The 24925-nt window shown below is 43.4% G+C and overlaps 1 protein-coding gene across 1 annotated transcript in view; it reads right to left on the reverse strand.

Moving 5' to 3' along the window:
• Positions 1-7217, reverse strand: part of Glb1l3 (galactosidase beta 1 like 3) — a 40148-nt gene extending 32931 nt beyond the window's left edge. Inside the window, exons 1-3 of the mRNA XM_051155786.1 lie at positions 7113-7217; positions 6744-6956; positions 449-517 (exon numbers count right to left, since the gene is read on the reverse strand). Of these exons, the coding sequence (XP_051011743.1) occupies positions 449-517; positions 6744-6956; positions 7113-7195 (365 nt within the window). The 5' untranslated portion in view covers positions 7196-7217. The remainder of the gene's footprint in view (positions 1-448; positions 518-6743; positions 6957-7112) is intronic.
• Between the last annotated feature and the right edge of the window lie 17708 nt (positions 7218-24925).

A 24925-nucleotide genomic window follows, 5' to 3' on the forward strand; every position in this document is an offset into this window, starting at 1 on the left:
GGTGAGGTAAGGGTGGCTTCTCCTCAGCCCCACACAGCAGGGAATCCATGCAACAGGCTGGAAGCCAGAGACTCTGTGAGCTGGGCCCGTACCAGCTCCCAACATCACAACTATTCCAGAGCCCTTCTGGAGGAATCACACACTAGGTCCCAGGGCTCTGTCCCCAGCATCTGCCTTGCTAAAATGAGGAATCCCCAGTCCCCATATCAGGTGTATTGACTTCTCTGCCAGCATCTGGAGTCTCAGACCCCTAGCTTCAGCAAAATGGTGGGGTATTGGGGGTCAGAAGCTGCAGAGTGACAGGCTATGGCTAGGGAATATCCAAATTCTGGGTACAGACTCTGCAAACAAAACCTCAGACCCAGTCTTCTCTTCAATCTCAAGTACTGCCCCCATCCCAGCTGTATCCCTCCCTGGGTCAGCCCACAGAAGCAGAAACACCACATACTCCAGGTCCAGCATCTCAGAGAAGTCAAATTTCCCTCTCTCCTGCTCATGGAGGTTCCACGGGATGTAGCTGGAAGGGGAGACCAAGAAGTACAATAAGCATCACACACACACACACACACACACACACACACACACACACACTTCATATGATGACCAGCCCAAGCCCTAGTAGGTCTCTACATCACAGTGAGTTGAAGTTTCCAGTGAAAATTAACCTTTGCTACACAGACATAACCATGCTTCCCTATTATCCAACTGTGTTTCAAGATATCAATCACCCTGCGCTTCCATAGGTTTATATACGTTCTCTCACAGCCCTGCTCTTTTAAATAACTATCAAAAAGTTAAAGGAAATGAGAAAACATGAAAAAATTATGTTTTTTTTCTTGACAATTATTACTAAGAATAAATTAAAATAAGAATAGTCAAATAGTCCCAGTCGGATAAGGATCAATCTGGCCTTTCAACCTCAAGAAGGAGAGAGCTAGCCAGAACCAACACTCATAGGGCTAGGGAATACCCCATGCCAAAGGACATGTGGAAGATTTGTTCTTTCTACATGACTTTTGTGTGTCGGTGACAGTTTGCAGTGTACTGCTCCTAGCACCTTTTTCCACAAACTCTGTTTTTAAACACACAGTTTTTATGCAGTAGGAGACTTGGGGTGATAAAGGTGGTGCATGACAATGGGACTGACTAAATTTGAGATAGAGGAATGAAAATAAAATCCATAGCAACATTTGTGATTATAGCATGTGAAAACACAATGAGGATGATGGATGCGACCTACATGTGACCTTAAGGAAAATATACGGAAAAACAAAAATAAAAAATATCCAGATAAGGTAAAATTGTCCCTTCAACCAACAGCAGGCAAATCTATTCTAAATTTGCAAATAGGTAGTAAGTGTGGGCTGAAATAAAAATGGAAAGGAAAGCTTCCTCCAGCAAACACACTATCATGATGTTCTGTCCTCTTAACATAGCAGTGAGTGAAAAAGACATCGGCTGAGAGAGGACACAGATGACTCAGCATCACAGCTGGAGTTGGAGGAATGAAATGCCTAATAAGCAGCAAAATAATAAGAAGGACATAGATTTCAATAGACAATTAAACTTCAGGGCCTGTGCTGAGTGGATGGCACAAGTGCTTGTCCACCAGTGCAGGGAACTCAGTGGAAACTTCTAGAACTCATGAGTTATAAAAGCCAGATAGGTAACTCAAGTAGTTTTTAATCACAATGGTCCTTTGGAGGTGGGACATGAAAATTCCCAGAAACACATGGGCCACTTATCCTGGCACACACAAGGGAGACTGTCTCAAATAAGGTGGAAGATAAGGACTGGCACCAAAGGTTGTCTCTGACATCCATGCATGACCCATGGCATGTTTTCACACTCATACACATACGCACATGTATACAGTGTACAGAAACACACAACAGGATCTAATACATATGCAAAGAATCTAATGGCCAACAAATTTATGTGGGGGCTTGTTGAGGCTAGGTTCCAGTACCCTATATAGCCCAAGATGGTGCCAACTCAAAGCTTTCCCACCTTGGCCCCTCAATGTTCTGGGACTATAGTATCACCTACCATACCACACCTGGCTGCATCCTGTTTTGAAAAATGCAACTGAATAGTATCAACAGAGGCTATCATTATATCTCATTATATTCCAAAAGGTCCATATTGTAATAAAATTAGAAAATGACAGCTAAAAATGATGAAGATGATGATACAAGAAAGCATATCTCCAAGTAGCTAGTGAGTCAAGAAGAAAAGCACATCATCTATAAAATATTTGACAGTAAATGTCTTTGAAAGCAGCGTATTCAACTCAGAAGAAAACGTGTAAGGAAAGGAGATACTAAATCAAATGAAAAGGTCATAGGAATTTGTGCATAACTCAGAATTTTGAAACAGAAAAGCAAATAGACAGAAATAATCAACAAGGCTGCAGACTACTTGTTTTGAAAAGACTAAAAAGCACAAAATGAAATTTTTTAAAAAGGGACAATGGCGCAATTACACAACACAATGTATAACTTAAAATAAGTACAGGACAGAAAAAAGTGGAAAATTTTTGTCTGATTAAATCTGAAATAGAAAGGAAAGAAAAGGACATAGACAAATGAAGGGGCCTGGAAATATGCTTCAGTAGTTAAGAGCACTGTCTGCTCTTCCGAGGGGTCCTGAGTTCAATTCCCAGCAACCACAGGATGGCTCACAAACATATATACTGGGATCTGATGCCCTCTTCTGGCATGCAGGTATAAATGTAAATAGAGCACTCATACATAAAATAAATAAATCCTAAAAAAAAAAAAAAAAAAGGGAAATGGAATACATACATAATTACTGAATGCCCCTGAATCATCACCTCATAGCCACAGGTTACATCACAGGATCTCAAAGGTAAATCTTCACAAGCATTCACTGTAAGAGTAAGTCTGTACAAGTCATTTTCAGTGAGTAGAAAAAAGATTCATTCTATGACCTTATTTCTAAGATTTGGATGAAGACTAGACAAGGGCACACATGAAATTTAAATCAATTTCAATTATAACCATACATGAATCTATACATAATAAACCACTACTAAATCAAGTCTACTCCTCAATGTGTGTCTTATAACTAGAGTTCATTCAAGGACTGTAAGGTGACTAAATCAGTAAAATTGTCAAGGTAAATCACCACTTTAAAAGAAGAGTGGAAAAAATTATATGATGCCACTAACAGCACTTAGTAAAACTCAGTAATTACAGGTTAGCAATATTACTCAGTAGCACATTGCTTGCCTTGGTGTATGCAAAGTCTTTATCACCTGACCTGTAAAAACTGTAGTAACTCGATTATTTCTGACTAAATCATTGGCACATTAAGTGAGCCATCAGTTTACTGCCTCTGAGCTTCACATCTTCTTTAGCTGGTTTCAGCGAGTAGGTGTTAAGCTTTGCCACCAAAGCATGGTGGAGGACACACCAGAGGAAGGGTCTCTCTGACGCTCAAGCTGTGTTGTAGGTTTATGGTCCTGTAGAATGGATAAATGGACAGTGTGTGGATATGGGGGGTAGAGGCTTTCTTTTTTTTAAAAATACTCAATACAGTATAAGCCATGAAGAATTAGAAAGGCAATGTAAAGTTAAATATTCTCACATTCATATATTTAATATTTATTATGGATGCGTGACACCACATACTACACTGCGTTTCGCATTTCGCACTCTCTCCTTCCATACGTTAGAGATCGAGTTTCACAGGACTGCATTTATTTCTTTATTGGTGTCTCTTAATAAAACATCATGAGTTGGCCATACAAATAACAGATTTCTCTAATTAATCAAAAAATGTAGAGGAGGGGTGGTGGGAGAAGAGGAACAGGAGAGAGAACAGAAATGGGTGGGGAATTAGCTCTAGGACCAGGAGGCCACCAGGAGTTTATGGGGTGACCCTAGCTGAGATTCCTAAGGGCAGAGGGGATGGGATATGGGGCCTGGAATCACTACCTCCTATAGCCAGGTGGGATTTCCAGTGGAGGGAGGAGGACACCAAACCACCCATAAAACCTTTGACCCAAAATTTGTCCTCCCTACAAGAAATGTAGGGATAAAGGTGGATCAGAAATTGAGGGAACGGCAAACCAATGACTAGCCCAACTTCAGACCGAGCCCATGGGAAAGAGCCAGTCCCTGACCCTATTAATGATATTCTGCTATGCTTGCAGACAGGAGCGTAGCATAACTGTCTTCTGAGAGGCTTCATCCAGATACTGATGGAAACAGATTACAGAGACCCACAGCCAAACAATAGATTGAGCTTGGGGAGTTTTGTGGAAGAGTGGGAGGAAGGATTGAAGGAGCCAGAGGGGTCAAGGACACCAAAAGAAGACCTACAGAGTAAACTAACCTGGGCCCATGAGGGTCACAGAGACTGAATTTGCAATGGCCATACCTAGACCACCTACACATATGTATGACATATGTAGCAGATATGCAGTATGCTCATCATGTGGGTCCAGTAACAATGGGAGTAAGGGCTGTCTCTGACTCTGTTGCCTGCCTCTGGATCCTTTTCCCCTAGCTGGACTGCTTTGTCTGGCCTCAGTTGGAAAGGATGTGCTTATTTCTCCTGTTATTTCAGGTGCCAGGTTAAGTTGGTACCCTTAGGCCCCCTTCTCTGAGAAGAAGGAGAGGGGGTATAGGGAGGTGGCATGAGGGTGGAACTTGGAGGAAAGGATGGAGAGGGGTGGGACCAGGCTTTAAAACAATTAAATTTGACAAAATAAAAATGTAATCAGAAAGTAACCCAGAAAATAAGAGGGAAAAGAGGAAGAGGGGGAGGAAAGAAGGGAGGGAGGAAAGGAGGGAAGGAAGGAAGAAGGGAGGGAGGAAAGGAGGGAAAGAAGAAGGGAGGGAGGGAAGGAAGGAGGGAGGGAGGGAGGGAGGGAGGGAAAGAAGAAGGGAGGGAGGGAAGGAAGGAGGGAGGGAGGGAGGGAGGGAGGGAAGGAGGGAGGGAAGGAGGGAGGGAGGGAGGGAGGGAGGGAGGGAGGGAGGGAACTCATTAACAGTCTTACCTATGAATCCTACAGGCTCCAATATGACCAGCCTGGCCAGATGTGCCCATTGACCCAATAATGGCATGAATGTCAACTTGGTAGCCAACAGCTCTTTTATTGGGTTTGAGATCTACTCCACAGGAATAGATCATGCCCACTACTATAAACCTGGGCAGCTGGCTAGGAAGATCATAGGCTACAGGGAGGAAACTACTACTATCGGTTTGCTAAATAGAAATTTGGCCTGTTTTGGTTTTTTTTTTTTTTCCCCTTTTATTGAAAATAGACTCTTCTCCCATAACATATCCTGATTACAGTTTTCCTTCTCTCTACTACTCCCATTTCCTCCCCAGCTCCCATCCAGATCCGCTCCTTTTCTATCTTTCATTAGAAAAAAAAAAACCAGGCTTTTAGGAGATAATAAAATATAATAACATAATAAGATAAAACAAAAAATTGTGCAAGTGTTAGACAAACAGACTGAAGGAAAAGAGCCCAAGAGACATAAGAATCACGGACCACTTGTTTGCACATACAAGAATCCCACAAAAACACTAAACTGGAATCCGTAATATAATTAGAATAAAGTTAACTTTTAAATGCTCTTTTTTATATCCATACATTACTGCTGTTATCAGCTTATAGCAAAGAAATTTCAAATAGCAGCAGCTGGTCAGAGTGCTGAGCATAAGGAGCACTGTGGTACCCAACTCTAAATGGCTTGCCTGCACCGCCCCTCTAAGACTCGGGAAGCATCAATGAAGAAGAGATGGAAGAAAGAAGAGCCAAGGGATGGGGAGTGAGTTGCAAAAGACTTTCCCTGGATATAATATGGCCATTGCACACAAGACCTCACTGGAGCTGTGGTTACCTGCACAAGACCATCACAAGACTGGACCCGTCAACATGTCATCAAGGCAGAAGGAACGGTTTATGAACACCACGGACTACAGACAGTTAATGGTGGCTAGGAAAGGGGACATCATTTCCTTTAGTGCTGTAGACCCTGACAAGTTGCCCGTGCCCCAGGAAATAACCCTCTATTCTCATGCAGGAATCGCTAACTAACCAGACGCGCGCGCGCGCGCGCGCGCCTGCGCACACACACACACACACACACACACACACACACACACACACACACACACACACACAAAGACATGAACAGAGGAAAGGTATTTGTTGGAAGGATTTAAGTGGAAGGTTGGGCTTTAAGAATGTAACGGAAGGTGAAAATTACCAAAATTCACTATATACATGTATGAGACTGTCAGGGAATAAAAAATCAACAAGAAATAATATGTAGCTCTTCTGGAAGTTTCAGATTAAGATCTTTTTGTTTCCATCATTAAAAAATAAGAATATGAAAATATGTGTCTGTAAGTAAAATGTGTCTTTACTTGTGTATAAGTATGCCTTCAATGTGTCACTCAGGCCAGTGATTCACAAGTGACCCAATGTCACCTGATGAAAAAGTGCCCATACCCTGCCAACTTTATCCACAGCTTTGTTTGAAGAGCAAACTGAGTTTGAAATTTGAGTGACGACTGGACACAAATGTGAAAGGCCCTTCTGGAAATGGCTACTCCGGAGCTAAGCTGTGGATACTGCGTTCTCAAAACCAGCACCCCAATTTTGCCTGTCTGCAGCCTTCTGTCAGGACATATGTAGCTACAGATGTCATGAGGGCTGAATGGGGTGGGGGGGCCCTCCGGGGGGGGGCAGTACTCACGTAGTGACGGTGTTGAATCCACAGGCCTGCAGTTTCAGCAAGCGGTCTTTCCAATACTCCCTGGGCACCCGGAAGTAGTGCACAGAGCCTCCAACTATCATGAATTTGTGACCCTCCAGGGTGAAATATGCTTTTCCATTAGGCTGTAGTGCAGTGCTAAGCCCTATGGTTCTGTTCTTCAGGTTGAAAGGGGACAGATGAGACCAGCTGAACCTGCATTGGAGGGGAGAGAGAAAAGGGGTGCAGAGAGACTGCTGCAAACCTTTGGGGGCAGTGAGGCTTCTGTTAGCAGGACACACTGAACTGCTTGTGCCCCTGACTTTCCCCCAGGAAAAGGGTTGAAGCTCCCCACTCCCTATTCACACCAACCTGGCAGGAGACTTAAACACAGCATTTTTAAATGGGCGAGGAGCAAGACCTGTTAAGACAAGTGGCAGGAAGAAGACGGCCATGATTCTCTTCCAGGAAAGAAGCTCCCTGCCAGGAAAAGAGACAATGACAAGGGGAACACGGTAGCTCCTTGAGCCACAAAGACTAGAAAGCTGCTCCAGAAGCTTCTAGAAGCCTGTAGTGAAGGACACCCATCACAAGCATTCTCTCAAGGAAATTAGGATAAGGGAGGCTGGGGCTCTACTCCATTCCACCCAAATCCCCTAACTCCAGGGTACCCAAAAATCCTCCCCCATAGGACACACCACAACAAGGCAAGGCCATGCACTGAGGGAGGCACAGGGTGAGGGGAGGGGAGAATTCAGGAAAGGTGCAACATTCCACGTACAGGGTCCAGGGACAATACAACCAAAGCACCTCCTCACCACCCACTACTGCCCTGTTGAGTTCAGGGTCAATGTGCAGACCCTTAGTAGGGTCGGGTACAAAGGGACCTGCAGAGCTGGGGCAGAGAGACTTGTGGGTTCTAGCACTACAACTCCTTGCACATGACTCACTGGGTGACCTACAGAATACCTGTGGGGGGGTCTACAGGCCTCCAGGGGAGCACACTCAGGATGTTGGGCTTGGGAGAGTTCAGGAGGGCCACGTGCCTCAAAAAGCTGTCAGGGTCTTGGACTCTAGCTACTTCAGGGGAAGCAGAAAGGGTCACCTGAGGTATGCCATCGCTGGAAGCCAGGGAGCGAAGTTCCTTGAAGCTCTTGCTCTCTTGGGTGCCTCTGACAGACGACCTTCAGTCAGGATTTATGGCTGGCAGGTGGCCCGACTCAGTGCTGGTGTCTGGATGAAAATATGTCAAGAGTTGGGGAAAGAAGGAGGTACCACGACCTTGATACCGCAGTGCTACCCTAGGCCTGCAGCCACCACAACCAGAGTCTGGGTCCAGGGTCTTTGGGGACAGTGTCCACAAGCAGCTATTGGCTCTGGAACCCTCCCCCCACCCCCGTACAGCAGAGCCTGCAGGGTGCCCAGCCTCCCTCTGTATCCAAATCCCTCTCTGTGTTGAGAATAAAACGGGAGGATCATCAGGGTTATCTCAGCCTTGGCTTCCTCAAACTGTGTGTACAGCCAGCTGGCTCACCACACAAAGAGCAGGGACAAGAGTGAGAACAGAAGACTCCATCAGGAAGTTCATGGGTCTGATAAGCACTTTAAGCAAAGCAACAGTTTACAGAATCCACAGCCTTCCTATATACTGAAGGTAAACTGAGAAAGAAATCAGGAAAACAAGCCTATTCCCAATAGCCTTTTTAAAAAATAACTTGGAGCCAGGCATGGTGGTGCATACCTTTAATCAGCACTCAGGGAGGCAGAGGCAGGTGGATCTCTGTGAGTTCGAGGCCAGCCTACGCTACAGAGCAAGGCCAGGCCAGGCAAGGGCACACAGAGAAACCCTGTCTCAAAAACAGCTTGGAGTAAACCTAACCAAAGAAGTGAAGGACTTAATATTTTATTACGTACTCCTTCAACCTGCTCTTTTGACCCTTTTATTCCGTCACTCAGTGACAGGGACATTAGATCTCCTGTCTTTTCACACGGGCTTCTGTGTTGGGAGAAGGGGGATTTGTTCACTCTCACAACGTTTTCAGGTTTTGTAAATTCCTTTGCTCTTTCAGCACACATGTTCTTTCTTCTATCCACGGCAGACCACATGCTGTGAGTTATAACAAGTCAAGAAAAAGAATGCAAAATTAATTATTATTTTAAAAATGGTCCAGCACCCAAAACTATCCAATAACAAACAACAAAAACAAAAAGAACAGCCAGGTCACATACACATTTAACGCCTGTAGATGGTTATAGGGTCAGATGCCAGACTCTGGATAGAAAAACCACTTAAACTGCAAAGCAAGAAATACGAAAGAAGTTGACTGGTCTCTTAAGGAAGAGTTGCTCATAGCCAGGCACAGTGGCACACGCCTGTAATCCCGGCACTCAGGGAGGCAGAGGCAGGCTGATCTCTGTGAGTTTGAGGACAGCCTAGTCTACCAAGTGAGTCGAGGACAGCCAGGGCTACACAGAGCAACCCTGTCTCAAAAAAAGAACAAAGAGGAGGCCTAGGAGGAAAGGAAGGAAGAAGGGAAGGAAAGGATGAAAGAAAGAAAGAAAGGAAGGAAGGAAGGAAGGAAGAAAAAAAAGAAAGAAAGAAAAGAAAAAAGAAAGAAAGAAAGAAAGACAGACAGACAAAAGAGCACAACACACAGCCAGGAGGAAACACCCAAGAGGTGATACCCAGGTGTGCTGACACTGAGGCTTCTCTTCCTTACCAAGTCCCCAGCAGCTGTCGCAATGCCTTGTACATGCTCACAGTGGTGAACTTCATCCTCACAGTGCCCTCCTCCAAAGACGTGATAGAAAGGATTGTGTTCCTTCATAGTCAACGCCTCGCGTGTTTCCCTCATAGCACTTACCCAATGTTCCACAGTTTACTTGCTTGCCCACTCGGTTCATGATTTGTTTGTTTGTTTTGTTCTTCCCACCATGAACAAGTTCTCTTTGCATTAAAAAAAAAAAAAAAGTATTTACTGAACTCAGGATTTAATTCAATGTTAGAGTGTTTGTTTAACATATATGAGGCCCTGAGTTCAATTCTCAGCACTAAAAAAAAAGTATAGAAACTTCTTTCTTAGACTTCACAAAGTTTTAAAACTAATAATAATGTTATAGGCATTTCATAAAGTCAAAACAAAAGAATTTATCGCTTTATGACTGGCAAGGGGCCCGTTCGTTTGTAGAATGATAATCCCGCAGACTATAGTTAATGAGGTCAGGGGTCGGCGCATCGACTTCCCACAACAATCATACAAGGTTCCATCAGGAGTTGAAGAATTTCAAGAGTATCTTCCAGGAATGGATTGTAACTGTTATGACACTTGGGTAGCATGTCCACAGTTCTATGCTCAACTCCAAGCACCTCGAAAATAAAGATTAAAGAAAAAATTCTACTTTGATTAAGGAAAAAAATCATCACCCCTTAAAACTGATGCAGCCTAGATCAGGAGATCTTCTTGCCTTCCTTAGTAAGTATGCATATAATAATAATTGCTATTATTATTATTATTATTATTATTATTATTATTATTATTATTATTATTATTTTATGACAGGATATGGAAAGTGTTCCTCAAGAACTTCAGCAACATCAACACACACACCCCACCCCGTATGAGTAGTGCTCTGCAATTCTGTATCCTTTTGAGAACTAACTGAACTTTGCCAGTGCTTTCTCCTTTATCTCTACAGCAAAAGGAAACATGAATCTAGAACTCTACTCTGAAGGGCATTTAGGCGGACCTCAATACCACTGTAAATTGCGACCTTATGTCCATACCCCTACCCCAACTCCTGTAAGCACTCTTCGCTGAGCCACACTCCAAGCCCCATGTAAGCTGGATTTCAACTCCATGTCTTGAGCAAAACTGAACCAACGAACTGTGATCTTATGATATTCCATTCCTATAAACCTGTGCTTCGGTGAAAGCATGTACTATGAATGATTCATTACCGCGTCCTAGCATCCCAAAACTGCCTGGCCTACAACAGGCCCTCAGTAAGTGTCTACTGAGTAAACAAATAATTTAGGCAGCTCCAGGGAAAGGACTGGACTCTCCCAAAGACGGTGCCACCTGACATGTGAAATAGGAGACTTGGAGAGAGGGTGCCAAGTATTAGGAAAGAACTCCGAGCACACAAGACCAGCCACTCCCGAGATAGCAAGAGCTGAGCCCTGGACCCTCTGTGGTGCCAGTTAACCTGTACAACTCCTCGTAGGCTGAGATAGAACATACATGGTTCAGTACAAATATTCTCGATCTTCAGAGAGAAAATTACAACAAACCTAGTTCCATGGATCCTTTATGCCTTTGTGAGTACACGGCTGCATTCACAAAGGTGTGAACGCATGCACAAATGGAGACTGACGAACACTCCTGGGTATTGTGTCAGGTGAGTTCAGCTTGATTTTGGGGGCAGGATATCACAACAGGCCTGGTACCCACTAAATAGGCTAAGCTGGCTGGCCTGGGAATTCTGGGAATTCCAGGAATGATGGCCTCTCTCTGTTTCAAGCAGATTCTTAACTGATTAGGCTGGCTCCCCAACCTAGTTTCCCAGCCCTTTCATTGGCTTTCCTAGTTCTAACTTGAGAAATAGTGTAGACCCAGAATGGATCAGGAAGTCCGGCCCCACAACATAAGCAAGGTGTGTCATAGCCAGAGAACAGAAGGAACCATGAAGAAATTAATGAGACACAGAGACATCTGGCTGCTTAGGCTCCCAGGGTGCCATTTTGAACTCAATTTAAACAGTTGTGATAGATTGAGACTCGGACATGTGTCATAAGATTAGGTTATTCCATGTTTATAGACCAAGGTATATCTCATCACATACAGAAAAAAATATATAGGGCACACTTAAAATATGCATAGAAGGGCTGGAGAGATGGCTCAGTGGTTAAGAGCACCACCTGTTTTCCCAAAGTTCCTGAGATCAGATCCCAGCAACCACATGGTAGCTCACAACCATCTGTAATGTGATCTGATGCCCTCTTCTGGCCTACAGTTGTACATGCAGATATATATATATATACTAAGATCGGTTTAACAATTTACAGGAACACTGAAATGATACCTTCATCTACCTGGCCACAAAGGAATAAGTCTAGATACCAACAGTGTTGGCATAATGTTCTCATGGACTGTGTACAGTTTACCCTTGTTCATTCAAACGCTGGTTTCTCTTCCTCATTATCTGGTCTCAATCCCATTGCATTGTGAGGTTTATTCTAAGTATCAATTGTCTCAAGTTTGTGTAAACATGTCACCATTTGTTCTCTGCATTGGCATTAAAAGCCAACTAGCCAATGGTGAGCAATACAGAGAATAGGGTGGGACACCCTGGTCCAGTGAGGGGAGGAGAAAGAGGAAGGACAGGAGGGATGCACCTCGAAAGGACCAGGAAACACCAGGAGAAATGAGCCAGACCTAAGATATGAGTAAAAAGCAAGTATAATGTGCAAATCTGAATGGGAGAAAGCTATATTAGCTTGGAAGTTTAGGATGGAGGAATTATTGCTCAGAGTTGTACTCTAGGCTAATTAAATAGACGCTAGTCTCTCTGTGTGGTTATTTGGGTATATACCTGGTTAAGGAATAACCGATGATTACACTAAGATTGTAAATCAATATTAAATATTAATAATCATTCAATACACCACCATTAGAAAGTGCAGAAAATTCATGAGCTCATAGAAACTAAACAACACACTACTGAATGGTAGCTGGGTCAAAGAAGAAAAAAAGTAGGCATTTTAAATTTTCCTAGAATTAAATGAAAATAAAAACATAGCATACCAAGACCTATGTCCAGGAAAGAGTGAAGGCAACACTAAAAGGAAGGTTTATAACACTAATTGTCTACATTTAAAAAGTTTTAGAGATCTCAAAGTAATAAGTTAATGATTCCAGCACTCAGGGATGCAGAGGTAGGCAGATCTTTGTGAGTTCAAGGCTAGCTTGGTCTACAAAGCTAGTCCAGGACTGCCAAGGCTACACACATAAATTTTGTCTCAGAAAGAAAAGTAAGTTAATAATGACCCAAAAAGCTTTGGGAAAACAAGAAGAAATAACACTCAAAAGAAGCATGGGGAAAAAAATAATCAAAGTCGGGTCTGAACTATACATTTTTAAAAATTCTTTTCTCCTACAATACAACCACAGTTTTTTTCTCTTTCCACTCCTCCAAGTTCCCACACACACACATCCCCTCTCCCCCAGATCCACTCCTCCTTTTCCCTTCAGAAAAGATCAGGCCTCCCAGAGATATCAACTGAACACAGCATAATATGATACAATAAGACTAGGTACAAACCCTCATATCAAAGCTGGACAAGGCAACCCAGTAGGAGGAAAAGGGTCCCACAAAAACACCAAACCAAACAACAGTAACACATATGCAAAGGACCTACCAGTCTCTGACTGCCATTTCAGTCTCTGTGTGCCGGTATGAGCCCTGCTTAGTTGATTCTGTTGGCCATGTTCTCCTTGGCCCCTCTGGCTCCTACAACCCTTTCTCCCCATCTTCTGCTGGCTTCCCTGAGCTCAGAGCATAAGGACCAAGTAGAGATTTCCAATTTGGCCTTTCTCTCATTTTTAAAATGCAAATAACCAATAAAATCAGGAGTTGATTCTTTGAAAAGATTAATAGGGCTGGCAAACCTCTAGCTAAATTAACCAAGAGAAACAGAGATGATTCAAATTAATAAAAATAGAGATGAAAAGTTAGACATCATAGGACATACTTTAAAAGTCTTTATTCCAGAAAAGCCCACATCATGGAGAAGGCTGACCACTTCAACTGCCACCAGGGCCCAGATCCACTCAGGAGGCAGAGGCAGATGAATCTCTGAGTTCAAGGCCAACCTGGTGTACAGAGGACAGCAAGGGCTACAGAGAGAAAACTTTACGCCAACAAACAAACAAACAAACAAAACCAGATTATGTAAAACTGTCCTGAACAATAAAAACATTGCTGGAGGTATCTCTAGCCCAGATCTCAGTTACACTACAGAATTATAGTAATAAAAACACCATGGTGCTGGCATAAAAACAGACCCATTGGTCAATGGACAGACTTGAGGATGACTCATAAGCAGAGCCCACTTGAGCTGGGCCCTACCACACCAATCATTCTTTAGGGAAGTGTCCCATGGGAAGAGTTCATCTTCCAAGGAGGTGGGTGGAGAAAGTGCACACACACACACACACACACACACACACACACACACACACACACACACACAAACACAGTGGGAGTGGGGTGGTGATGTATAAATAATACATTTATACATCACATAAATATATGCACTCTCTCCTTTCTTTCTCCTCTCTCTTGCATATTCTCTCCTCTCTGTCTCTGTCTCTCTCTGTCTCTCTCTGTCTGTCTGTCTGTCTCTCTCTCTCTCTCTTATTAAAAAGTCAGAAGACTCTATTGATGTTCTATTGGAAATTAATATTATGCTAGGTGGTGGCGGCGCACACTTTTAAGCCCAGCATTTGGGAAGCAGTGGCAGGTGGATCTCTGAATTCAAGGCCAGTCTGGTCTACAATCAAGTCCCAGGACAGCCAAGGCTATACAGAGAAATCCTGTCTTGAAAAACTGAGATAAAGGGAAAAGGAAGGAAGAAAGAAAGTAAGGGGAAGAGATGGGGGAATTAATATTACAGAACCAGTGTCCTAACTGAGAAGCCTACAGACAAGAAGCACCAGTCACAACGTGGAATAAAAAATGATGCTATCGGACTCTGGGTATAGATTCTGGGGGTACCTGCTAGGATTTTCAGGTTCTTGTGTCACTGAACAAAAATCTGAACAGCAACTCATGGATACTAACAGAAAAAGAGATAGGTCACTAAGGGAGAAAGGCACTTGAGGGTGGAAATAGGTCAGAGCTAGGAAAATGTCAAAGGCTCAACGGCAGGAAGCCAATAGGAATTGTGAATGTTTATGATTCATTTACAAAGCGCCTGTTTTCTCCTGCATTTGAATGTCAATGAGTTTTTCCACACATGCTCTGTCCCTTGCATGTAACAGTTGGCTTGGAGTTTTCAGGGGGGTTTTTCCCCCCTATGTAATTGATTCTTTCCTAAGCTAATTTTTTTTTTAATTTTTGAAATTTTATTTATTCATTTTTTATTTTATTTAGCTATTTAGTATTTTATGTGTGAGTGTTTTGCTTACATGTCTGCATGTGCACCACTTGTGTGCCTGGTGCCTGCATGGGTCAGAAGAGGGCATTGTATCCACCTAAAGATGGGGTTTGGTTGTAAACCACCATGTGGGAGCTAGGAACCCAACCCTGGTTCTTCTGCAAGAGCAACAGGTGCTCTTAACCACTGAGCCATCTCTCTCGCTCCGGCTAATATTTTTAATTGGCATGTACAATGTACCTTGGGCCTATCCAACACCAACTACCTCCTCTTCACCTAAACACCTCCCAACAAGACTCCTTCCCACTTTCAAATCTCTTCTCACATGCTAAGTTAGGTGCCTCTCTGGCCTACACCGTAGCCTTTCTCCAGCTGTTTGTCAAGCAGTCAGCTAGAAGCTACACATCTCAGAAGGAAAAAGCTCCTTCTCTTCCTCTACGATGTCTTAAATACCCTTCAGCTCAGTGTCCCTCCATTCTTCCTGTTCAACTCTCTATCCATCCTCAGGACTTCCTCTCACTCTTTATGGTTTTTTCACATGTTCGCTTTGTGTCAACTGGTTTCTTGCTCCATTTCTTGACCTAGGGTTAACTTTATTTATCCTGTTTACAGAAAACTCTAAGATTAAAGGTGTGTTCTAGAGCTGAGCCACACCACAACCATCTGTTTACAATAAACAGAAAGTTCTTGGATTAAAGGTGTGTACTAGGGCAGAGCTACACAACTAGAAACAAATTTTTACAGTTCACAATCTCGGGGTTCACAGTGGAAACAAATATCTTGCAACAGAGAGATGTCTTCACCCATCTCACCAAGAGGAAAAACAGAAGAGGCGAGGTGAGTCTGAAAACTCTAGCAGGGTGGGAAGGGAATTTTCTCTGTAAGATCACAGCCTGTCCTGTGCACAGCTGCCACTGGAGGTGGCTGGGCTGTGTGCACCCATTCACTTGTGCCATACAACATTTGTTTCATCCAATTGTAGAGCATAGGAGAAGCTGCCTCCATTTTGAAACAATGTTTTCATTAATATATTAATTATACATAATAATGGGTTTTCTTAGGACATAGTCATACATATACATAATGTATTTCAGTCATATTTGCCATTACTCCTTTACTTTCTGTAGTCCATCTCTTATTCCCACTAATGTCTTTCTTTGTTCTAACTAGTCTTCTGTGTGTGTGTGTGTGTGTGTGTGTGTATGAGATTAGGGTGTTTACAAGAACATAAGAACTTGTTCACAAAAGCATGGGCACCTTACCAGTAGTTACACCTGAAGAAGATAGCTCTCCCTCTTTTATCAATGTTTAACTGTATAAAAGTCTTCAAAGGAGGGGTTGTATACCAACCTCGAACTCACAGAGATCTGCCTGCCTCTGCCTCCCCGAGTGCTGTGATTACAGACATGCCAGCTTACTTTAATTATTTTAATGCTGACATCAAGAACCACGGGGACCATCAGGGGACAGCCTGTTGCAGCAAAGCATGTGTCCCAACAACTAGCACGGCTTCTTGCTTGTAGCCTCTGAGATTCATGTTGTCAGTTCACTTTTAGCAGATTTCCCTAGCACTACTGGAATCTAGATGCCTGTTCTTTCCTACAGTCGTGGAAATAGGCCCCTACACTTCTTACTGCTTTTGTTATTTCAGTATTCTCTCTGTCCCCCTCGCAGCAGCTGAAGTCCTTTTAGAAATGGATCCCTTTCCTGGCATAGTACGCTTGAGGCCCTGGCTTAGATCCTAGGATCAGAAGAATTGGGAAACAGCTCTAATCAAGCCACCACGCCTTCTCTTTGAAGCCTGCAATGACTCTTGTCCTAAAATTTTGCTATCGCTGTGATAAACACCATGACCAAAGCAATAAAGAGGAAAGAATTTATTTGCCTCACCCTTGCACACTGTAGTCTGTCACTAAGGAAAATCTTGGCAAGAACTGAAGAAGAACCCTGGAGCAGGCATTGAGTCAGAGACCATGAAGACGCTGGCCCCTGAGACGCAGATTTGGCTACTTTCTTACTCTTCCCAGAACCACCTGCCCAAGAGTAGCACCACCCACTGTGAAACAGACCTCCCTCACATCAATCACCTGTCAAGTTGAGTTTGTCTAGACAAAAAGGATCATTCCCCTTTAAGGCCGAAGGCACAAAGATAAGAGACAAGTAACTGTCAGCTTTACCACTGTTGGCTTCACTGCAAAATATGCATAAGAGCCATTGTCCTAACCTGTAGTCACCCTGAGTTCTAAGAAACAAGATAAACTCACAGAATAGACTATCTCCCAGATGAGGACAGTTACGCATGATATCCGTGCTGTACCCTGGGGCAGTACCAGTTTGTCCTTCCAAGCAAGAGGATGTCTTTGCCGAGCTAGAACTGAGACAGTGGTGAAGGAGATCTCGCTCACATAGGGACTGCTTGATTATACATTCCTTGCGTTTTCGCCTTTTCATCTAACTCTTCATTTACCTAACCTTAAAGCTCATATCAGCAACCCTGAAAGAGACTCAGGGTCACTGGATTTCCTTATCCATTCCTCTTGTTGATGTGTCCAAGTGGAATGAATCTCTTTTCCTGGTAGTCGCCATTACTGTCACTCTGATGAACAACACTGGAACGGACCTAACTTGCCAGGGTTTCTATACCTCAGGCTTTTATCTTTAAAAACTCCTTTTACAACTTTGTCAAGCCAAATAATAAGAAAATGCATTTTTGTGTGTCAGCGTCTTGTACCTAGTCAACTTTGGATAGACACACACACACACACACACACACACACACACACACACACACACACACCACATATCAGGTCCAAAGGAAATTCCAATTCCCCAAACTCCAAAAGGCCATTCAAATGTCCAGAAAGGTTCCTCAGGAATCCTGTCTGTCTGTCTGTCTGTCTATCTATCTAACTGCCCTGACCCTGCTTCTTTCACTGTTTTGTTTTTTTGGTTTTTTTTTTTTTTTTTCTACTCTCTAGCTTGAGCTGTTCTTCCTTCTCTAGCAGATGGCCCCGGCCATGTGCATTCTACTTTTTTTTTTCTCTCTCTCTGCTCTGGACTCTTCCAGATGGCTCTCATTGTTCTATCTCTCACATCTACAATAAAAACCCTCCCCTAAATCATGCTGTGGAGAAGTCATGTTGTCAGATTATACACATGCATGCTGGAGTCACGCTTACTCCAGGAACCGTTTTCTTATCTTTCCATCTGACCTCTTTTACTCTGCTGATGCAGAGAAAGTAATACTTCGACTTTAGTATTTAGTCCACAGTAAGGTCCACAGTCAGGGCACCTCTTCTTTTCCTTCCCAATTTGGAAGCCCTTTCGCACTTTTTGAATTCTTTTTGAGTTAACATAAATTTCTGCCACTTTTCTGACAGGAACTTGGGTTCCTTCTATTTGTGGGCTATTTTGAGCCAGTTGGGTTATTTTAAACAATTTGGGTGCCTATGGGTGATTGATTCCTATAACTTCTGTGTTGCTAATAACTATGTGGGAAGTGATGTAAGGCAGAAAAACAAAACAAACAAACAAAAACAAGGGTGTCTGGAGAGTCACTACAGCCGTTCATATAGCCATCGTGAAATACTAGGTCTGTACGATTTCTGGTGTCACCTAAGGATAATTTTGTCTAACTCGTTTTGTAACAAACTTACAATGCTTTATCTAATAATTATCAGGTCCAAAGGAAATCTCATTTCCCCAAATTTCAAAAGGTGCCTATTAGCATATCAAAGTGCATGCTGGACTCCAGGTGTTTTCAGGATGGCAGGTACACATTTTAAAGTCCTTTCCAGTAGCATCCTAGCCCCTCCCACGTCCTCAGATAGCTCTAAACTCCCCCAGCTCATGAGTGCTCCTCCCTCCTTCCCTCCCTCTCTCTCTCTCTCCCTCCTCTCTCTCTCTCTCTCTCCCTTCCTCCCTCTCTCTCCTCTAGACTCTTCCAGATGCCTCTGGCTGTTCTCTCATATATACAACAAAAGCCTCCCCCTTAACCATACCAAAGCAGTCATATCCCAGCACTCGGGAGGCAGAGGCAGGTGGATCACTGTGAGTTCAAGGCCAGCCTGGTCTACAAAGCGAGTCCAAGACAGTCAAGGCTAACACAGAGAGACTCTGTCTCAAAAAACCATTAAAAAAAAAAAGGATAAACAAAGTCAATGTTGTTTTATGTGTCATTTTATGAAATTTGTCTATCAATCTGCATGTCTGTGTCTATGAAAATTGGCTTGGTGGTGGCTGTAGTCCTACTAGATATCTATCTATCCTGAGGTCCACTGGGATACCAAAGTAAGAGGGCAAATGTTCCCTCTGGCTCACTCCCACTCCTCATGAGTTTAAGTGACTAGACTTTTATCGGAGGTACCAGGAGCATATCAGTTACTTTTCTCATTGCGGTCACAAAATACTTTCTGAAAACAACTTAAGGAGATAAAGGCTGATTCTGTTTATGTCTGAGGGGACAGTACATAATTCCAGAGAAGGTATAGCCATGACAGTGGCTCTAATTGTGTCAACAGGAGCTTGAGGCAGCTGGTCATATGTGCAGACAGGAAGAAGAGGGATGAACTTGCTCTCCATTTTCTTTTCCATCTATATGCAACCTGTGACCCCAGTACCTAGAGGGCTCCCGTAATGGTCAGTGTTCATGTCAGCCTGACAGAGTCTGTAGTCAGCTGGGAGGTGGGCCACTGGACATGCCTGGGGCAGTTATCTTGATTATGTTCCTTGCTATCTTGATTGTGGGAGGGATTCCCTGGGATCCTGGGCTAACAAAATGCAGAATGAAAACTGAGTGCTGTCATGACTACGTTCATTGCTCTCTGTTGCTTTTTGTTTGCTTGCTTGCTTGTTACTTTTGTGTCCTGTTTTGGTTTTTTCTTCTTGTTGTCTGTTTTTTTTTTTTTTAATATGTTTCTTTTTGTTTGTTTGTTTGCTTGCTTGCTTGCTTGCTTTGAGATAGGCTCTCTCTCCATAACCCTGCTGGCCTGAAACTCACTGTATAGATCAGGCTATCTTCAAACTCATAGAGATCTGCCTGCCTTTGATGGGATTAAAGGCATGCACCACTATGCTTGGCTGTGTTCTCTGCATCTTGATTGCAGGTAAAATGATGTGGATGAGATGTGACTAGCTGCTTCAAGGTCCTGGTACTTTGACTTCCCTGCCATGATATACCTGAGATATACCTGTGAACCGTGAGCTCTTTCTCCCTAAAGTTGAATTTTGTCGGAGAATTTTAGTACAGCAACAGGAAAAGAAACTGAGACAAATGTTATGAGTGATTGTTTCTGATCTAAGTAATTGCAATCTTGGGGAGTTGGTCTGTACCCTCTTGTAAAAGTATGGTATGGTCCCATTTGGGCTCATTGACGATTTAGCCTCTTTATGGATGGGTAAGAAAGGTAACAAGGCCCTCCCCTGAGTACCAGCAGCTCCCTACCAGCTGTTATATGCAATTCTGCATAACTGCTTATGGCCTTGGGGAGGGGCTAGAGTATATAGGCTAAGGAAGACCAAGGGAGGGGTGTTCTATCTGTGAACTATAGGGAAACGCTCATCCCTGCTGAGTAAAGGCTTCCCAGGAGCATCTTGGATGGGAGGGTGGGGGTGGGCATCCATAACCCATAAGTAGCCCCTCATTCATCCTCCAAGAGGAAGCCAAATAAACGCATTGGTTCCCCGGAGTAAACTTTGACAGAAGCATACCTCAGTTTATCATTGGGACCTTAGGAGAAGGGATAGACTTGGTTTGCCCCATGAAGGAAATTTAGCAACGCATTCATATTTGGAGAGTCTTCCTCCATTAAAGCTTTCTGGAAGTGCCCTCATGGGTGTGCCAACTGATGTATCCCCTTGGTAATTCTAAATTGCATCATGTTGACTAGGTTAACTACCACTGGGGTATATGGTCATGGTGTACAGTAGTCTCATTGGGAGCTAAGTTAGAGGAACATACCCATTCCTGGCTTGAAAGAAACTCAGAGAGTTCATGCGGGATGTGCACATAAGGGGTATTCATGCAGCACACTTAAATACTCTGTGCCAGTTGACATTGGGTTTTTATAACACATACAAGAGAAACTGGCCAATTTGTGATGCTTTAGGAAAGGGTTCCTATTGAGCAGTAAGCCTTACCTACTCAAAACACTTTCCTAGTGCTGACCCTTGCTTCTGCCACACAGATGAGAGTCTAACCAAAGGAGTCTTAATCTTAAGAGTACACCTTAATCTGCCCCCCCCAAAAAAACTCCTGAAAATAAATGAGTGGCAAACCTGTGGCTACTTAATTTTTGAAAAAAAAATTAATTTACTGTATGCTAAAAATCACGATTATTGGCATTCACAATATAAAGCAAAAATCCAGGAGAATGTATGTAAATGTGAATTTGAATTTGGAGTTGAAAGCCAGTCCTTCAAAATATTTATCATAACCACGCCTAGCTAATATACAAGCATAAGAGTTCAGTCAAAAATTTGGGAGTGAGGGAAAGAAATGGGGTCATGTTAAAACCAAGCTGGCATTCATTTAGGGGCTACTGGTGTTCAGCTATGTAGACATGTTAGCTTAATCTGTTTCCTTCTGTCATGGATATAACTGGGATCAGAACTCTTTTATGATACATATAAGATTACTATCAGGTTTATTTTTATTAATTATCAATGTATAGAGAAGCAATTTAAGGTATTTGTTCCTCATTCTTAACTAAGAATAAATTATTTAGGTACAAAGACAAGATGTTGTCCTGAACCGCCATTCACCATGGATTCCGGGAAGACTTAAACCTCAGAGGACAAACTACTCCCTCAGATGAGTACAGTTACCTATGAGAGCAAAGCTGGACGAAAGTAATCATTTTGTCAGAAAACAGTTTGGTCCCCTAAAGTGGTGGTAGAGATTAAAGAATTTAACAGGTTAATAACCTGGCCAATATTTAAGACTATAGTTGAGACCCTGGTGGGCCAATGGTGGATGGGACCTCTCACCTCAGCACTTTAGAAGCTGAGTCAAGAGGGCTGCTACAAATTTTATGCCAACCTAGGCTAAATAATAAATTGCAAGTGAGCCTGTGCTACAGAATAAAAACTCCCCTCAAAATGAACCAAAGATCAAGAATTTGAGAAGTGTCACTTTAAAAAGCAATGTTTGCCACCCTGACAGTACAGTGGTAGAATTGGCACATAAGCTGAGGCCAAATCGTGGAGCAGGTGCAAACTGAGTGACCCCAAAAAGAGTGATCGGTTTTTGTTACACATGTTTTAAAATGCAGAAAATATGCTAAGTTAAAGGTCTGAGCATAGATTATCTGGTCCATGAACACATCCAGGTGGACAAGGCTTCAAAGAAGAGCAGCGGTGCTCATAGAGCTTGGGGCTGGATTAGGTAAGCTCCCTCTGCCACATCACATGCTCAGCAAAAAAAAGGAATGCAGGCTTCCCAAATGAGAAGAAGAGGTTGTGCAAAAAAACCAAAGAGCCCCAGGAGAAATGTAAGAAACAGACTTAAGATATAAAATAAATAAAGGCGTAGGAAGAGACAGAGGATAAAAGTGTGGGTAGGGAATGGTGAGGTGTCTCAGCAGGTAAAAGCACTTGCCTCCAAGTTTGAAGACCTTAGTTTCATCCCTGGAAACTATATGTGCTATGGTATGTACATGTATGCATAAACACACACACACACACACACACACACACACACACACACACGACAGGAAGAAAGAGGGAGGGAGAAATGAAGGAAGGAAGGAAGGAACTGTGGATGAGAAGCTGTCATAATTTTTAGGTAAAGCACGGCAGTGTTTGAAATAGGACATGATAGCATTCATTATCAATTCGAGAGCTCCACAGTCGTGTGGGAGATGTGCATCTCGGCATGCGTGAGGAAGATTGTCTTGATGACGATGCTATTGACGTATGGTGGCCCATCTTAACTGTGGAGCAGACGATTCCCTGGCAGACCCTAAGGCGTACAAATGGAGAAATAAATTTGAACACTAGAGTTCACCCATTGCTCTCTGACTAGGGATACACTGTGGCAGCTGCTTCCAGTTCCTGGCACTTTGACATCCATCCCTTCCATAATAGACTGTGCCTTGAACTGTAGGCCAAGATAAACACTTTCTTCATTAAGTTGCATCTTTCAGAGCAACAAGAAAAGAAATGCAGACACAGAGCATTGGCTGGCATGCTATTAGTGCCATGAGTACCGTAAGACACTAACTCCTGGGCTAACCCAAGATGGGGTTCCTTCCCTGTGTGGCCAGCCTAAACTCACCTACAGTCCACAGAGCCTCTGAGGTCTAGCTGGCGTTTCTTGTTAGCCTCCTCCATGTTTCTTGGGGCCATGCCAATTCATTTCTGTGCGGACCCTCTCCCAAGTTCCCCCAGTCTGTAACCTAACTCGGGATCTGTTCACACTACACTGGAATTTGTAGTAGCTCTTAAAACAATGGGTCTTCCCTCTGCCAGCCTGAGATGGGCCACCAAATCAGTTTACCCCAGGGACTGAAGGCAGTTCTCTAGGCCCTCTGGTAGAGCTCAGACAAGCTGAAACTATCCAGGAAGGACCAAGCGTGGATCAGTAATCAACAGGGACTGTAAATCAGGCTCCAAAGGCAGAATAGGAAGACACAGTTGACGGACCCAGACTCCAAGAAGCAAGAGTTTTTATCCGCATATGAAAAAAACATTAGTATGAAATGACATGAGCACTGGAAAAAAGAAAAAGAAAACATCATTGATGTTTTTTACTCTGAAAACAGAAGCCATATAGAACAACTGCCTGTCGTTGCCTGCAGTTTCCACTTTATTTGACTTCTTGGAAATAGTTGTTTTCACTTCAGATTTACACTTGCAATGTCAATTATTCTGAGCATCTTCTCACTTTGTTTTCCTTCCCCCCCCCCCTGGAATTTTATCTGCTGGTCAAAGAGCTTTTAATAGAAGAAACATGACAGAGGAAGTGCACAGGTAAAGCCCGTTTTGTTGTAAACGTCAGAAACAGATGAGCTAACACGTCAAAAGACGGGCTTGCTGTCAAGTGAGGAGGAGGCTGGTGGAAGCCAAGCCTAGTGTAGAGGCAGAGACACGCCTGTGGGTCAGGACTGATGGCTCACAGCACCACGGTGGATGTGTTTCAGCTGTCTGGTTTCTAGCTTATATAACACTACTCAAGATTCAATGTCCTGAAAAAGAAAATCTGATTAGCCTACTGTGTGCTCCATGTCCATCCCAAAGAAGGTAAAACTGTGACCTTGGGGGACAAGAAAGCTTGCTAGCTGAGTCCAAAAAGGACTCTACTGAAGTGAGGCAGTGATTGTCCATAAGGCGGACAATGCTGTAGTGTGCCTCAGCAGTAGAGCACTTGCATGGCACACGCAATGTCTCAGGCTTGATTGCTAGCCAAGGAGGAGGGAGGGGTGTCAGAGGACAAGTGAATAGCTGTCTCTTATTATTTGAAAAAAAAAAAAAAAAAGCTCATGGAAGGCTGGGTACCCAGACAAAAGCTGCTTAGTAAGAACAAATATAGATACTTTGCAACTTGGGCCTGATATATAATTGTCCTGTGCATTCCTTACAATGAAAACTAGCTAAAGGACACTAGAAAGAATGCCTGGGAGTTATCTATCATGGCAGCCTGAGAAAGAGAGAAGATTCATCATAGAAAAGGTTAGAAGTGGGGGATGCTGAGATTGATTCACAATGAGACTTGAATCCTGAAAACATGATGGGGATGTCAGAAAGGGGTGGGGATGAGGCTGTTAAAGGAGGAGCAGGCTAACTAAGTCATCTTGAAATGGGAGGGAGGATGTCCTAGCTGCCTTTTCTGGCCGCAGTGGGAGAGGAGACACCTAGTCCTGCAGAGACTTGAGATGCCAGGGTGAGTTGGTACCCCTTGGTGGCCTCCTCTTCTCTGAGAAGAAGGAGATGGGGAGAATGAGGGAAGGGAGGCATGAGGGTGAGACTGGGAGGAGAGGAGGGAGGGGGCTGGGATCAGGCTGTAAAGTGATTAAGTAAGTAAGTAGAG

This window comes from Acomys russatus, chromosome 14 (genome assembly GCF_903995435.1).
Source record: "Acomys russatus chromosome 14, mAcoRus1.1, whole genome shotgun sequence".
Lineage (NCBI taxonomy): Eukaryota > Metazoa > Chordata > Mammalia > Rodentia > Muridae > Acomys > Acomys russatus.